We start from the raw sequence: 16293 nt of genomic DNA, 5'->3' as shown, positions 1-16293 counted from the left end.
TCAGGGTAATCTGTTCTCTGGTATATCACTAGGACATCTATTCCCCATCAATGTAACTACACATTACTGTTACTGGCCTCAGGTGACCATGACAGTTATCAGGTTACTCAAGGCTACTCAGGATGCCCCATTCACTCAACTTGTCCATTTTTCTGGCCCTCCCAAAGATAGGACAACAACACTGCTAAATAAATAGTCAGGGTTCTCAAAGACCACCATTTTTCATGAATGACCATATACCTATGGGTCCCTCATTATGAATCTCACACTTGCTCTGACTGCCTCCTCTTGGTTACCTTTAACCACTCCTCACAATGGCTTCTAATAAACACCAAAAGATTCTTCCTTCAATCAGAAAACAGGACAATAGGTACCAATAAAATCCCCCACTAGGGACCCTTCCAGCTCCTAACAGGTTCTGTCCTGGCAGACATCTGGGAAAGCAAAAACTAAGAGTTTACCCACCTCTTTAACATTCACAACCAACTCTGCTTACCCAGCCAAGGTGTCTTTATCCTTTGTGGGACTTCCAACTACCTGTGCCTCCATAATTGAACATAATTGAACCAGCACCTGCACACTGACCTACCTCACCCAAAAAGAGACATTGCCCTGGGAAACCAGAGCCTGCCTGTTGCTGTTAGAGAGCAGGTCTGACAACATAGAGCCATACATTTAATGCCCCTCCTTGTCAATATGGGCATCTCTGCTGCTGCAAGGACTGGCATAGCAGGTTTAACTACTTCCCTGACCCACTATCCCTCCCTCTTCCAAGATCTTTCTGACAGCCTCAAGGAAATAGCTGACTCCATTTTCATCTTATAGAAACAGATAGACTTTCTGGCTGAAGTAACTCTACAGAATCATCAAGACTTAGATCTTCTGACTGCTGAGAGAGGCAGGTTATGCCTCTTTCTAGAGAGAGTGTTGTTTTTTATTCCAGTTAGTCAGGCACAGTGTGAGATGCCTCTACAGGACTGACCTAAAGGGCCTCTGAAATTAGACAACATCTCTGACTCAAGCTTATATTTGGGGCTGGGCCACATGGTTTCTTCCATTAACTGGACCTCTTGCTTGTATCATCTCCTCCTTACCTACACTGGTGGTGTAATCTTTACAGTATCCTTTATGATCATTTTAATACCCATGTAATTTATAGTGGTATATATTCTCACTAATAATTTATATTTCCTTTTTAAATCTTTTATCAGTCTTGCTGAAATTTTAAAATTTTTATTAAATTTTAAATTTTTTTTTTTGCTTTAATGATCTACTCTATTTTAGGTTTATTTTTATTGTATTCTGTGGTACACTCATTTTTACATATTTTTTCACTGTTAATTTCTTTGGATCCATATTCATGTGATCTAAGATTTAAGGTAGTTTTTATTTATCTCCAAGGACAATCTTATTATCTATCAAAACCTTTCCTAATTTACATTGTGATTTTCCCAGTTTGTTCAGATAATATATTTGAAATCATTAAGGCTTTTTATGATTTTAAAATCATTTTTAAGAAACTAAATACATTTATCATATGATCCAGCTAATCCTAGACATTTGTCCTAGGAAGATTAAAAAATGCTCCCCCCCAAGGTTGTACACAATAGTTCATAGCACCTTAATTTTTAATAGCCCAAAATTTTAATCAACTAAAACATAATCTTTTCAATTTTGTGAATTTATAATTATTTCCAAATAAGAAAGTTTATGAAAAAGATAGTCTCTGGTTAATGATATACCAGACAAATTCATTAATGAATATATATTGTAAACTCATATATGGACTGAATCTACATTCAGATTCAAGAAAGCCCAATAATTTTTCCACATAAAGTACCTTATTTATGTGACTGGATAACTGATTTGGGTGATTTCCCAAATATTTAAAGGGAATCATTCCTTATGCAAATAATGTCACAGACTAGAACTGCAAGAATCCAACTGCTACTCTCTTGAAAAAGAAAATTCAAAAGAATGAAGTATTGAAAGGAGTCCTAATAAACTACCTTTAAATTTCATCCCATGATCCTTTATCATTTTAGTACATTTGTCTTCGCATAGCTCTCCTTTAATCATTTGTGTTTATATTTTGGACCATTAAATTAACATTTAGATTTCAAAGCCTCTTTTTTTTAAAAAAAAAAAAAAGAGAAGGTATTTTTTTTTATATTTACACTTATTTATTTAAATGATATTTTTCTTTTTTACTAGTATATGTTTGCTATACATAATACAGTTATTGTGTGTATGTACCTACTCCCCAAGATGACTGTAAGTTGCATGTGCTGCAAACATGTACTAATAAAATTTTTAAAAGATTGTGCAGAATTGGTAGCTACAGATATTTTATCTTATTTTTCATAATTTTTGCCTGTATGAAGTGACATAAACAGATTTTAGACATAGCAGAATAAAAATTTTGAAGCAAGATTTTGGTCAAAAGGATTTTTTAAAAAGGGAAAGATGTGTCAGTTTGACCTAAAATAAGAGGGTTTTTTGTAGAAGTATATTGACACACAAAATGAATTATCACAGGTAATGAGTATTACTCTCTGGATTATCAGTAGCAATAGGGGTAAAATATTAATTTTCCACTTCAGCTTCTAAGCATTAATTTTTATTTCACGAATATTTTGCAAAAAATGCTGAGAAAACTTAAGTTTCTAAAAGATGCTCACTTTGTTTCTTTCCTGGGGCTGTAAGCCCGGGAAGCTGGGACCCGGTGGTCTTCCCTCCCCTGGGGAAAGTTGATGGAGTTTTTTCGGCCGAGGACTCCGCGCAGAAACTCCCTCCGTCCCCCTGTCCCCCTCCATGCAGGAGACCCAAGTGAGGCTGAGGCTGGGGGCGAATCACCGCAGAACTGCGTGTCGACGACGCACGCTGAGTGGACAGTGAGGAAGCCCGTCAGCTTGTTAGCCCCGCTGAACCCGCCCCGTAGCTCCGGGCAACCTTTAACCTTTAGCCGCATCGGGCGCCAGTCACTCAGATAGCTTCTTGTTAGTAGGTGTAGCGGCAGTGACTGCCACTGCCGGCGAAGCAGTCTGAGCCCTACGATGAGGCCGGGGACTGGAGCCGAGCGTGGAGGCCTCATGGTGAGTGAAATGGAGAGCCAACCTTCCCCGCGGGGTCCCGGGGACGGGGAGCAGAGATTGTCCGGCTCAAGCCTCTGCTCCAGCTCTTGGGTCTCTGCTGACGGCTTCCCGAGGAGACGGCCCTCGGTAAGGGATCTGTGGGCCCGGAGAAAGCGGCACAATGAAAAACGGAGCCAGAGACAGGAAAGAACTGTGCTGGTAATTTATTACTATGCTATTCTTTTTTAGAATGTACTCCTATTTGCAAAAAAAATTTACTGTAAAATAGTTTTTATGTTACCTGTACCAGCAGCAGCTCTCATATTTCTTGATATATCAAAGATCATGTGTAATGATTGTCTTATACCATCAAGGTTTGTGTAAATACACTGATACTTGTAGAACAATGAAATCATGTGGTATATTTATCAGAAAGTAACTTCCATCATTAAGTGCAGCATGACTGTAACTTAATATAATAGAAAATTACCCTTTTCTCATAATGAAATAAAGCTTAGAGATATAGCTACATAGGACTAGATATAGCTAGCTTAAAGGACTTGGGGAAGAGGATAGTAATAATGGTCTTGTATCCTTGATATATTAAATAAGATGGCTTAGATGAATTTTTAGTGTAAGTACTATATTGAAGTCTTCAACTATGTGACTTGAAATGCTACAATTTATATGTATCCCCAGTTATGTTTAGAACTTCTTAAAAATAAAATAACTGGTTCGTTTTTATAGCTCTGTTTCTGAGCTTTTGTATTATGTATTCTTTATTTAAAAGAATCATAATTCTGCCCCCATGTTTATATAGACTTTGAGAAATTCATGTACCCTATTAAATCAGACCCTCCTGACTAAAATGTAGGTTGGCAGGGTGGATGTACTACTAACAAGGCCCAGAGAGTTAAGTGAATTGTACAGACTTATAGAACCAGCACTAAATATGATATTTGATGTGAGATTGACTTATTGCATGTATTGATTTTTTTTTTAGTACCAGGGATCGAACTCAGGACCTTGTGCTTGCGAGGCAGGCGGTGGCACCACTGAGCTAAATCCCTAGGCTGGTATTGATTTCTTTTGACAGTGATATTATACTGTTTGCTAGATGCCTTTTAAAGGAGAGAAATGCCTGAGAGATAAATAAGGAATAAGTGAGAAAATAGCCAAGGTAGAAATTGCTTTCATTATATGAGTTGAAGAAGAGCAATGATAGTTAAGATTAAGTTGGCCCTTCATATCTGCAGGTTCTCAGTCCATGAACTCAAGCAACCATCTGTCAAAATTATTTAATAAAACAGGTTGCATCTGTAAGAAACATGTTTTTATCACATTTGAAACCATACAATATAGTACCTATTTACATTGTGTTAGGTACTATTAGTAATCTAGAGATAATTTAAAATTACCTAAGGGTATGCATAGGTTCTATGAAAATACTGCGCTGTTTTATAAGAGACTTGAACATTTGTGGATTTTTGCTGTCCTCTGGGGTCCTGGAACCAATCCCCCATGAATACTAAGGGATAACTATCCCTATCACCTTGTTTATTGAGCTTTGTTCTGAGTGCTTTATATATGTACTATCCCATTTGATTCACTATAATAACACTGTCAGATGGGTACTATTTTTGCCATTGATGAGAAAACTGAGGTCCAGAGAGGTCAAAGTCAAATTATTTATTGAGCTTTGTTCTGAGTGCTTTATATACGTACTATCCCATTTGATTCATTATAATAACATTGTCAGATGGGTACTGTTTTTGCCATTGATGAGAAACCTGAGGTTCAGAGAGGTCAAAGTCAAATTAGCCCAAGATTGCATACCTGGTAAGTGGTTAAGTTGACAGTCTGACCCAAGAGTGCACTTAATTGTTATGTTGGGCTGCTTCTCTATATGGCAATAAAGGATTATGCAATTAATTAACTTCCTCAGATCTCAGAAGCAATACAGTCTTCCCTTATCTAAGGAAAATATGTTCCAACAGTCCCAGTGGGTTCCTGAATCCTGTATATACCTTATTTCTTCTAAATGTCCTGCCATATTGCTCCATAATGGCAGGTGTCTCATAAAATAGTAAGGTTCTATTCCACACAAGGACATTATGTGCAGATACTGTCTAGCTTTTATCTAGATGTGTCTTATCAAAAATTGAATTTATATTACCCTAGATAAAGAGGCAAAAAGATTAAATGATTTTCCTACTTTGGGGTGAATATTCCATTTACAGATTCAGTTTTTGAGCTTAATCACAATTTTTTGCACTTATTTTAGATTTACTCAAAGTAGCTTAGTGGTGTGTAAGAAAGTTGTCTTTTAAATACTTAACAACCTTTCTTAGGCTGTATCTTGTAGAATTTGATGTGAGCATATTTAAAAGGAGCCAAATAAAGAGGCAAGAATGAAGCACTCAGGTTATCAACTTGAAACTACATGCTTTCACCAACAGTGGTTTATAAAAAAATCATCCAAATTTAAGTCAGTATCTTTTCAGGTGATTCTCTATAAAGCTAGACAAAAGATAGGTCAGGTTGTGAATGATTTCTTTCAAGGAGGAAATACTTTAGTAAATAAGAGAAATTGTGAAAACCTTCATGTTTTCTTTTCATATCATAGTAAAATTTGATGAAGTTTATGTTTTGTACAACTTTACTGCCATAGCATTGATGCTGCTTTTACTTCTGTTCCTTTTATTTTTTATTTTAAAACTATGTAGAGTTTAAGTGAAACATAGTCATGAATGTCTAACTTTCTGTAATGCTAGTGACTGAACTAGTTATATGGCACCCCCTAGGTTTTGCTCATTCGTTTTCCTCACACTTATGAGTCTTCTGAAAAAATCTTGATAATTGGCTTGATGACTAGGAAATAGAAATATACATAGAAATTGTTTTGTATAGTGTATGTACAAATGATTCACCTCTAGTTCTATAGCACTTTACATATTTGCCAAAGTAGTTTAATGGAAATTTATAAAGCAGGATGTGTTTTGAGTTTTATAGTATGCTTCACATTAAGCTGTAAACTACCACTGTGTAGCCTTATAAGTGCTGTTGTTTATAAAATTAATAAATCAGACACAAGCACAAATACCACATGGATTCTCACATAAAAGATGAATAATATGAAATTGGGTGATAGATCCTTTATAAATGGGACACATAGCTAGAGATAAGGGAAGGAAGGGGCTAGAAAACAAAAGATGTATTATGTACATGTACCAGCCCCCTGTAATGTACTAATAAACCTAAATTTAAAAAAAGAATACTTCCCTGTAATAATTCTGAACCATTATGCCATTTTAGTTGAATTTTAATCTGTTATTAGTGCTGAGGCACTATTGTTATGTGTCCCTAAGAATGAGGAGGAAACCTAAATAGAAAGTTTGACCCTACAGGGTATATTGAAATATCTAAAAGCTCTATACTCTTCATGTGAAGTAAGAAGGTATGCCTACCAAGCAAAAAGGGACAACAGAGTAACTTGAACATCAACTTTGGTTATTGGAAAGAGGGAAGGACAAATCACTTAGAGGATTTAAACCACAAACCAGCTCCTCTCATGAGCTTATAGCCTAGATTCCATTACTACTGTGGTGTTAATATAAAAAGGAATAGGTAACTTTAAAGATTTTAACAGTGTAAAATTGTTGGTGTTGTCAGGCGACTGGTATAAGTAAGCCCAAGTTGTCTGAAAGAATTCCACTTCAAAGACAAAGACTGTAAAATGTAACCCCATGTTTTGTGTATCCTAGAGCAAATACAAGGAAATTATTACAGTAGTTCCACAAAGTAGATTTTTCAGGCTTTGGGAAACTACACTTTCTGTGATGCTCAAACCTCTACAGGCAGTCTAAATTTGTCATTTTGTACAATTTTTATACGAGATAGAGTATTTTGCATATTGATGTTTTTGTTTCCTGGTTTCATGTTCATAACATCTCAGTTTTGATTAAACGTTGTTATTAATGACCTATTTACTTTTAGAATATTTGGTGGTGCATATTTTAAGAATTTCGTACATAAGTTTGCCACATAAAACAAGCTTAATAAGTCTCCACCTTCCAAAATTTATAGGGATTACTGAGGGAGAGTATAGCTTTTCACTTGCTGTTAACTCATTGTATAACCAATACCATGAATTCCACTGTAGAGGAAAATTTTTAAGATGTTTTAAAGTTTGAGCTGTGGGAAAGACAACGAAAGAGACAACTTTCTCAAAGTCTGCATGTTCAATCATTTAATGTCTCATTGGCCTGGTTTGATAAACTTGTTATATGTAGGGGTTTTGTGGCTGATTTTTTAAATGAGATTTGATCTGTTATAAAGTGAGAAAATTTCCACTAGAACTTAGGTTCTCTTGCTCAGAGTACTGGTAGCATGTTGCATCATGGAGGTTGTTTTGTTTTGTTTTGTTTTTGTTTTACCCTGCTGTTTAATATGCCTTTTCATTCTTCAGAGAAAAGTTACTTTTTTTTTCTCTTAGGTTTTAAAACTTTCATTTCTGAAATTAACTTAGAATTCTTTAGGATGTAGTACTTTGGATTTTAAATGTAAGCCATTGTGAAACAGTTGGTTTCTGTTGTCCACCATGCTTCTGTATTGCTTTCCCCATATAACAAGTCCAGATTCGATTTGCTTTGCCTTAACCTAATGTGAAATTGTGAGGATTTATTTGTTTGGAGGGTACATGGGCCAATAGTGGCTGCAAACCTATGGCATGTGTGGCACAGCCGGCTGTTTGTATCATTGAAAGCTCTAAAAGGTTTGCAAGTACTGGGCTAGGAGCAGGCCTGATTCTTTTTCATTGGGATAAATGTTATTTCTCTAATCTCAGTCTTGTTATGGAGACTTGTCAGTGCTGAATCCTGTGTGCCCTTTTTTTTTGCGGGGGGGGTCATATATTCCAGGTAGGCCACCACATTCTATTCACAATTCACAGTTTCTATCAAAAAGTTGTTTGATGATGTTTAAACAATTGATTGAGTTTTTTTGTTTTGTTTTGTGTTTTGATGGGGGGGGTGTGCAGCTGGGACAGGAGCTTGCTATGTGCTTCAGGCTGGTCTTGAACTCACTTGCCCAGGCTGGCCTTGAACTTCTAGTGGTTATCCTGCCTCAGCCTCCCAAGTGCTGAGATTACAGGCATGTGTTACAATACCCGGCTTCAATTGATTGTTTTTTAATCCATTAATTTCATGCTAATTCATTTTGCTGAATACATTAGCCTCATTTGGGTTTGTGAATTGACTTTGACAAGTTATTCAGTATGATTGTTTTTGTCAAGCTTTAATTTGTTTCTATTGATCAATGTGCTTTTGCTTTTATGTTCCTATTTCTTGTATTGTTTAATTTGAAATTTGAATAACTGATTGCCTTGTTCCAATACCTTTGGTTATCATAGGTAAATTTGTCCCCTTCTTGGATTCCTTAGATCCTTTTGATATTCCTATTAAAGTCTAAATTGTAATGTGGCATTAAACTAATGTCATTCAACATTGGGTCATATCATTTAGAACCTGAATTAATTTTCATGATTTTAACTCATGTAGAGAAGATCAATTAGTAGAGTTGAATGGTGGTCATTTATAAACTAGATTGAACTCTCAAATACAGTGGTACCTTGGTTCAAGAATGCTTTTGTTTGCAGACTCTACATCTGGTGACAAACATGACGGCAGCCATCTTTTCCCTCACAGAGACATCTTTTCCAAAATCATGGAACAAATTATGTTCATAAACTGAGCTGTCACTGTTATCTTTAAGAATTTATGTATGTGCTGAAAGTTTCCTATACAAGAGAGTGGACAGATGGTTCATTATTAAAACATTTGTTTTCTTATATATTTTTTAAGTCACCTGTTTAGATTTTAAGCACTTTTGATCTAGGATTTTGAAAAGAACCAGTTTATTATATATTTTATTTAATACGGGTACTAAAAATCAAAGTAGAGCAATACTGAAAAACTTTTATTAGATTTTCTTCCTCCAAAAAGGGAAAAAATACTTCATGTTCACTTAAACTGAAGTGAAATTAATATTCTTAAGTTTAGGCTAGAAATAATAGTTGATACTTTTATATTTACTTGTTAAAGGTAATTTTCTCTATACATACACACTATAAAATGAGCATTAAAATAGATCACTGATAGAGTACTTCATTCAACAAGCACTTACTAAGCATACTATACACACAATGTAGTTTCAGTGGATTTTATTAAGTTATACAGAGTTTAAAGTTATATTAAGTGCTCTGGTCTTATATAGTAATCTGTTTTTACTTCTTTTTTAGATGCCTGGAATGATGTCTTCAGTAATGCCTGGGATGATGATGTCTCATATGTCTCAGGCTTCCATGCAACCTACCTTACCGGTAATCTTGTGAAAACAACTATTTTCTGTGATGTTTCGATTGATTACTTTTATATATAAAATGATACATATACTTTATAGACAGTCATGTTAGCCTTGTAAGTGGCTCTGGGGAATTGTAATGCAATATGAGAATAACAGTGGACTTTTGGATTTAGTTTGTGTAAGTTGAAATGATAGGTATTTACATTTTCCCCAGTATTAAAGATTAAATGTTTAATGAGTGCTAATTACAAATTGATAAAATGTAATTTAATGCTAGATTTACAATTCAGAAGATTTGATTTGCAGTCCAAATTTCATTGAAACTTCAGCTGAAAATATTTAAACAGACTTTCTGCCACAGTTGGGTAACAATGCATAGTTGATACTATATCAATTACTACAATTTTCAAATTAGTTTAACTTCTTTATTTCCTGATAACCTAGTGGTTTTATTGAACAGGTATCACATACTCTCTTAGGGTGGTAAGTTTGCAATGTTTTATACAAAATTCTTAAGGCGTATATATATATTTTTAAATCCTGATAATCGGAAAGTAACATTTACAATACTATATGTTATGTAAAAATTTCCTGTGGGGTCTGGGGCAGTGCCCTTTAGTTTCTAACGTATTAATATTTCTATAGTAAAACTTACAGATACTCTGAGGTGGGATAAAGAGTGTAAACAGTTTGATTTCATTCATAATAGGTTTTGCTACAATAATGAGCTTTGTTGCCATGCAAAACTTGGTTTGAAGAGCTTTGTGGGTTTCAGAATTCTAAGTAAAAGTGTATACCTAATGACCATATAACAGACCAAAGTGCTTATAGCAAGCTCAAAGAATGAAACCACTAAAGCTTTTATAGAGAGTGTTTGAGTCAGTAGTTTAAGGATTATACATGGAAGGAAGGGACTGATTCTCTATGCTTTATTTGTTTGTTTGTTTTGGTACAGGGGATCAAACTCGGGACCTGGCGCTTGTGAGGCAGGCGGTGGAACCACTGAGCTAAATCCCCAGCCCTCTCTGTGCTTTATTAGTAACATAAAAATATAGTTTAGGGGGCCAGGCATTAGCTCAGTAGTTCTGCTGCCTGCCTCTCAAGTGCCAGGTCCGGAGTTCGATCGCTGGTACCAAAAAAAAACAACAAAAAAACCAGTATATGTATATATATATATATATATATATATATATTATACATATACTTTTTTTTTAGTACTGGGGATCGAACTCGGGTCCTTGCACTTGCACAGCAGGAGGCAACACCACTGAGCTAAATCCCTGGCCCCTATATATATTTTTTTAATGAGGTAGATATTAATAATTTCAATTTTCTTCTTACAGCCAGGGGTAAATAGTATGGATGTGGCAGCAGGTATGTATACTATGTTGGTAGATTTCATTTGGAGAGTTATAGCTATATTATAATGAGAAATAAAAGCAGTGTCTCTTGGACTTTATGATCAGTTCCTCCTGTCTTTTCATTTTTTGGCAGTGGGAAACAGGCATAAGCATTTACAGTTGAATTCTTAAGAAATTACCATAGATTTAGGTCAGAAGTTCTGGACCAAATTTATTGTGCAAACAAGTTTTAATTCCCAGAATGATTTTAAGTTTTATAATTATTGTAAACATGTAAAGTCTAGATTTTACTTAAAGATAGAATTTATGTTGAAATGTTAGATGATCTGAAGTTCAGTATTTTAACACTAGACTTGTCAACATAGTAGGTACTCAAAATATTTGTAGAATAAATGAACTCTTATTCTGTAGTTTTACTCAGCAAACATGGGAGTAGGGCAGCAGCAGCTGCATACAATAGATATGGAGTGTTCTCTATCCTTGGGGTTGTGATCTACATGATAGTCTTAGTTTTTTGGGTTTTTTTTGGTACCAGGGATCAAACTTAGGTCCTTGTGCTTGCGAGGCAGGCAGTGGAACCACTGAGCTAAATCCCCGGCCCAATAGTCATTTTTATGTTACCTCATTGGCCCTTGTAGTATTGGCACTTGTAAGTCCTATCTTCTTTTTTTCCCCTGTTACCAATATCTGTTCACTTTGACTAGTGAGACTTTTATATGTAAAAGTAATGCTTCAGTTATTTATGAATAAGGAGTTTTCCATGTAAATTAAAATTCTAGCTGCTGAACTTTATTCCATGAGTATATCAAAACTTTGGTTTGGGTAGAGGATTTAGTTCAGTGGCACCGTGCCTGCCTCCCAAGCCCAGAGTCCAAAAACAAAAAAACCTTGTTTTGTTTTAAGTGTTACTGGTTGCAACATGTTTAAGATACACATTTGCTTTTCTACAAATTGATCTTTTAAAAATATTTCACAGATTTCATTATTTACATTAAAATGTTCTGAAGTAATACAGTTTCTAAAATCTCTAAGATATCTAGACTTGGGTACTATTACCTAATCCTGGAAAATAACATTAAAGTTTATTTTTAATTACTTTTACAGTTTTGTTTGTACTATTGATATCCATAGTAGCTTTTTTTGAGTGTTCTTTGTTTTATTTTACAATCTTTGTCGTTATGTAGTTTTAGCTCTCCACAGTGTATCATAGCCTGTGAGGTATGGTTATTGCTAATTGTTATGTACAATTTTAAATTAACTAGTTCTAAGGTTAGAGATTATTTTCACTAATACATTTCAAAATACCTTCCGTCTTAAAGAACATTCCGCATTAATACAGAATAACACCATCTAATAGAACTTGCTGCAATGATGGGAATTTTCTGTACAGTGGACTGTCAAATGCAGTAGCAAATAGACACATGTAATGAGTATTTGAAATGTGGCTAAGGCGGTTAAACCAATTTTGCTAAAACGTTTACTTAATCTCAGTTTAAATTTTAATTTAAACAGGAATGTGTTGTGGCTAATGGCTGTTGCTTGTACAGCACAGGTTCAGAACTTGAGATAGTTGAAGTTTCCAGAAATCTAATGCATAGGATTATAGGTCAGAGGCATTATTATGCTTTTGTAATATATATAGCAAAGAAAGAAGAATTAGGTGAGATAGGAACCTATAATAGCAAGAAGAGAAACTAAAGATGTATACTTCTTAAGATGGCTCCAAGTGAGTTCGCAGATTGAAAATGCAAGTTACGAAAATGCTTTGCCCTATAGATGTTCATTTGTGGGAAAGAGAACCAGGAACACAATTCAGATGGAAAAGTTCCACAATATTAGTAAGGATAAGGAGGAAGAAATGATACGAATTAATGTTAAAACTGTTATGAAAGGAGAGCATGATTTATCACTGTGTAAATATTTTATCTTTTTTGTCTTTTAGGTACAGCATCTGGCACAGTAAGTACTGTTTTAACTTTTGTAATAGGTGTATTTCACTCTAACCTATTGACCCTTATTTCTGTTCTAAACATAATCTGCTGAATTAATCTATAGTTTCTAATCCCAAAATTGAATAATTGTTTGGTTTATTTTAAAATTAATTTTGATGGAACTTACAAGATAAATTGTGTTTGTGTGGCTATAACAAAATACTGGGCTGGTTACTTTACAAAGAAAAGAGGTTTCTATAGATCCCAATTTTGGAGACTGAGAAGTCCTAAGATTGGGCCACTTCATCTGTAAACCTCGGGCAAGGGCCACCTGGCTACTTCACAGTGTGGAAGAAAGCATCACATAAGGAGAATACATGCAAGGACAGTATGTGGTGTGTGTGTGGAAGAAATCATATGGTGAGAGAGGAAGAAAGAGGTGAACCCAGGAAAGGTGGAATCGCTTTCTAATAAACTCACTCTTGAGTTCCAATTTAGTTCCATGAGAGTAAGAATGTGCTTCCTAGGAAAAATGCATTCATTCCTCATAGTCACAGTTTACAGGCACTCCTCCCAAACATTGCCACATTGGGGACCCAGCTTAGTGAGGAGAAATCAGACGCAAACCATAGCAATCAAATGTGTCAGTTATGAATTCCCTTCTTTGAATTAGAAGGATTCTTTATAATCCTTTGAATTAGAACAAATGTAGTATATGTAGATACACAATAATTATTAATCATAATTTTCAGTTAAGTATTACATAAGAAAGTATTTTTTTACATAGAAAAAGTTATTTACTCTTGTTTATTACTGTGAATCTGTAGACTTTGGTACTGTCCTTTTGAATCTTTAGGAAATTGGTTCTAGGACCCCAAGTGGATACCAAAATCTTTGAATGCTCAAGTGCCTTATATTAAATGACATAGTATTTGCATATAACAACGCATATCCTCAAATATATTTTAAATCATCTCTAGATTACTTTAATGCCTAATATAGTATAATTGCTATATAAATAGTTGTTTTGCTATATGGATTAGGGAACAATAATTTCAAAATACGTTTCTACATGTGGAGTCCAGACATTTTTTTTTAAGGTAGTAGTAGTCTTGTACCTTTTGCTAATGCTTCTGTATACAGTATTCTTTTAAACATTTTTCTGTTTTCCATATTTTAGGGAAAATAATGTTAAGCTTGGGGCCCCCACTGAAGATGGTTATTTTATTCTTGTTAGTATCAGCCTTGAAGATTTTCATTTTTTGCTATTCCATAAAAAATAACCAAAGGAAGAATTTATATTTACTTGTTTAACCATAACAACAGTACTAAAAAGTAGCTTATTCCACAGTTTTATTTTTTGGTGTTGCTTGTTTTGTTTTGTTTTGTTGTCATTTTTGGGGATTGAACCCAGGGCCTTCCTTATTCATGGTAAGCAACCACTGTTCCTTTGAGTTACACACCCAGCCCAATCCCACAGTTATGGATGAACAAATATAGAAAGCTTTGAATTGACTGCAAATATATTAGTATTTTACATCTTAGGGGAAAACTTTTGAGAACCTTATTTAATGTTTATTAAAATGTTTATATCTTTTGCTATAAAAGTTAAATGTCCGCCCCTGTATTCTTTCATTAAAGGACCTGCTTTTATCTTTGTAAAAAGATATATATTCCTGTTTTTCCTGATTGTTTAAATAACATAGGTTCACTAGGAGGAAAACAAAGCACATATAAGTTAGAAGACAGTAAAATTTACTCTGAATAAGGGAACCATAACTTATTTTTCCCATTTAAAAGTTTACTTGTCAAAAATCTGTGTGGGCCAAGTGTTGTGGCACACTCCTGAAATCTCAGTACTCTGGAGGCTGAGGCAGGATCTCCACAAGTTCAAGGGTAGCCTAAGTTTACATAGCGAAACCCTGTCTCAAAAGAAAATCTGTGTGGGTCACCTCCCAGATATAATCATTTAGATGATATCATAAAGTATCCTTTGATATAGATATAATTTATTTAACTATTACATTGTTTTGTTACCAGTTCTTTAAATGTTACAGATGCTCTTAATTAGGACTTTTGGATAATTTTCTTGGTCTGTCATTTGTTGATAACACCTTTTCACAGCACTTGTCACGGAAATACTAGTTTCTGAATATCTTGAACTTTTTATAAAGGTTCACCCATCCCTTACATCACTCAGTTTCGTGTGTGTTCTTGCTTTATTTTTTACTATTTAAGCTTTTGATTCGTATGAATTGTCCATAAGATAGCCATTTGTGTTAGTTATCTGTCTCCTTTAATTGAAATTTTTTTTTTCATATATTAGATTCTCATATATTCGGGCATCTAGTTCCAAGTTTTTCTACTTCACTAGCTGTTTCTATTTGTGTATTTCTAATCCAGTGTTATGCTTTCTTCTTATAGGATGCCTTTAGTATTTGTTTAATAAGGCAAGTTTTCATGGTTTTTAAATTGTTTTCTTAGCTATTTTCAGTTAGTAACAAAATCTCTCCTAAATTCTTCTAAGAAAATTAAATACACATACTCAACGAAATTGATTTTTTTAAAACCTAAGATTATATTTATTTGAATTTTGGGAGAATTAACATTTATATACATTTCTGGGGCTGGGGATTTAGTTCAGTGATGCCGCCACATGCCTCGCAAGTGTAAGGTCCCGAGTTCAATCCCCGGTACCATAAAAAAAAAAATCTAAACTGTATCCTTAGAGGCCGGGGATTTAGTTCAGTGGTTCCAGTGCCTGCCTCACAAGCGCAAGGTCCTGAGTTCTGATCCCCGGTACCAAAAACAAAAAACAAGCAAACATTTATATACATTTCTATTAAACCTTCTCAGACTGAAACACTGAATTTGATTGAAAACACTCTGTTGTTTTATTTTCTTTTGATTACAGTGCAAATTTGACTTACACTTCAGATTGTGGTCATTATCGTTGCTCTATCAGGACCCTCTTAACTTTTCTGCTTCATATTTCTACCCACCTACCCTCCCTAGAAGGTCCTCTCTTAGAGTAAATGTGTTATGATGTGTACGTATTGGAAAAAGCATATGAAGTTTTTTGGGTAGTTTTGTTCCTGCTTGTGTTAATAGTATATATTAAGACATTTCTTCGGGGGATATGGTAGTCAGGTCTTCTTTGCATATTTTGTATTAACAGAGGTTTAACTTTTTCTCCTTAAAAATCCTATACATCATTGTATTAGTATATAGAATTGTATAGAATTGGTACTCTTTTGAATCATATTGTGCTTTTTATTTGATCGTTTATATATGTGATATTATGTCTAGTAGATTGGCTGAGCATCCTTCTCATATGCATGTTTAGGATGCCATATTTCCCTGAGAATAAGACTGAATCATATATTAATTTTTGCTTCAAAAGACATGATAGGACTTATTTTCAGGGGATGTCTTATTTTTTCATGTATAACAATCTACATTTATTCATTTACTCATGTACAAAAATCTGCATCTGCATTGAGGCAATACTCTTAAGTGAAATAAATAGGACACACATGAATAAATACCAAATAGTTTCTATGG

The 16293-nt window shown here is 34.5% G+C and overlaps 1 protein-coding gene across 1 annotated transcript in view; it reads left to right on the top strand.

Moving 5' to 3' along the window:
• The first annotated feature begins 1265 nt into the window (after positions 1-1265).
• The window catches only part of LOC101718799 (pre-mRNA processing factor 40A), a 39331-nt gene continuing 24303 nt past the window's right edge, over positions 1266-16293 (top strand). Inside the window, 4 exon segments of the mRNA XM_087193313.1 lie at positions 1266-3293; positions 9373-9453; positions 10781-10811; positions 12741-12757. Coding sequence (XP_087049439.1) covers positions 2754-3293; positions 9373-9453; positions 10781-10811; positions 12741-12757 — 669 coding nt within the window. The 5' untranslated portion in view covers positions 1266-2753.

The sequence above is a fragment of the Heterocephalus glaber genome, unplaced genomic scaffold (assembly GCF_053883595.1).
Source record: "Heterocephalus glaber isolate CG9 unplaced genomic scaffold, H.glaber_assembly_v1.0 deba00001586, whole genome shotgun sequence".
NCBI classification, from domain to species: Eukaryota; Metazoa; Chordata; class Mammalia; order Rodentia; family Bathyergidae; genus Heterocephalus; species Heterocephalus glaber.
Note: the sequence above shows the minus strand (reverse complement) of the source record. Positions and strands in the feature narration are given on the sequence as shown.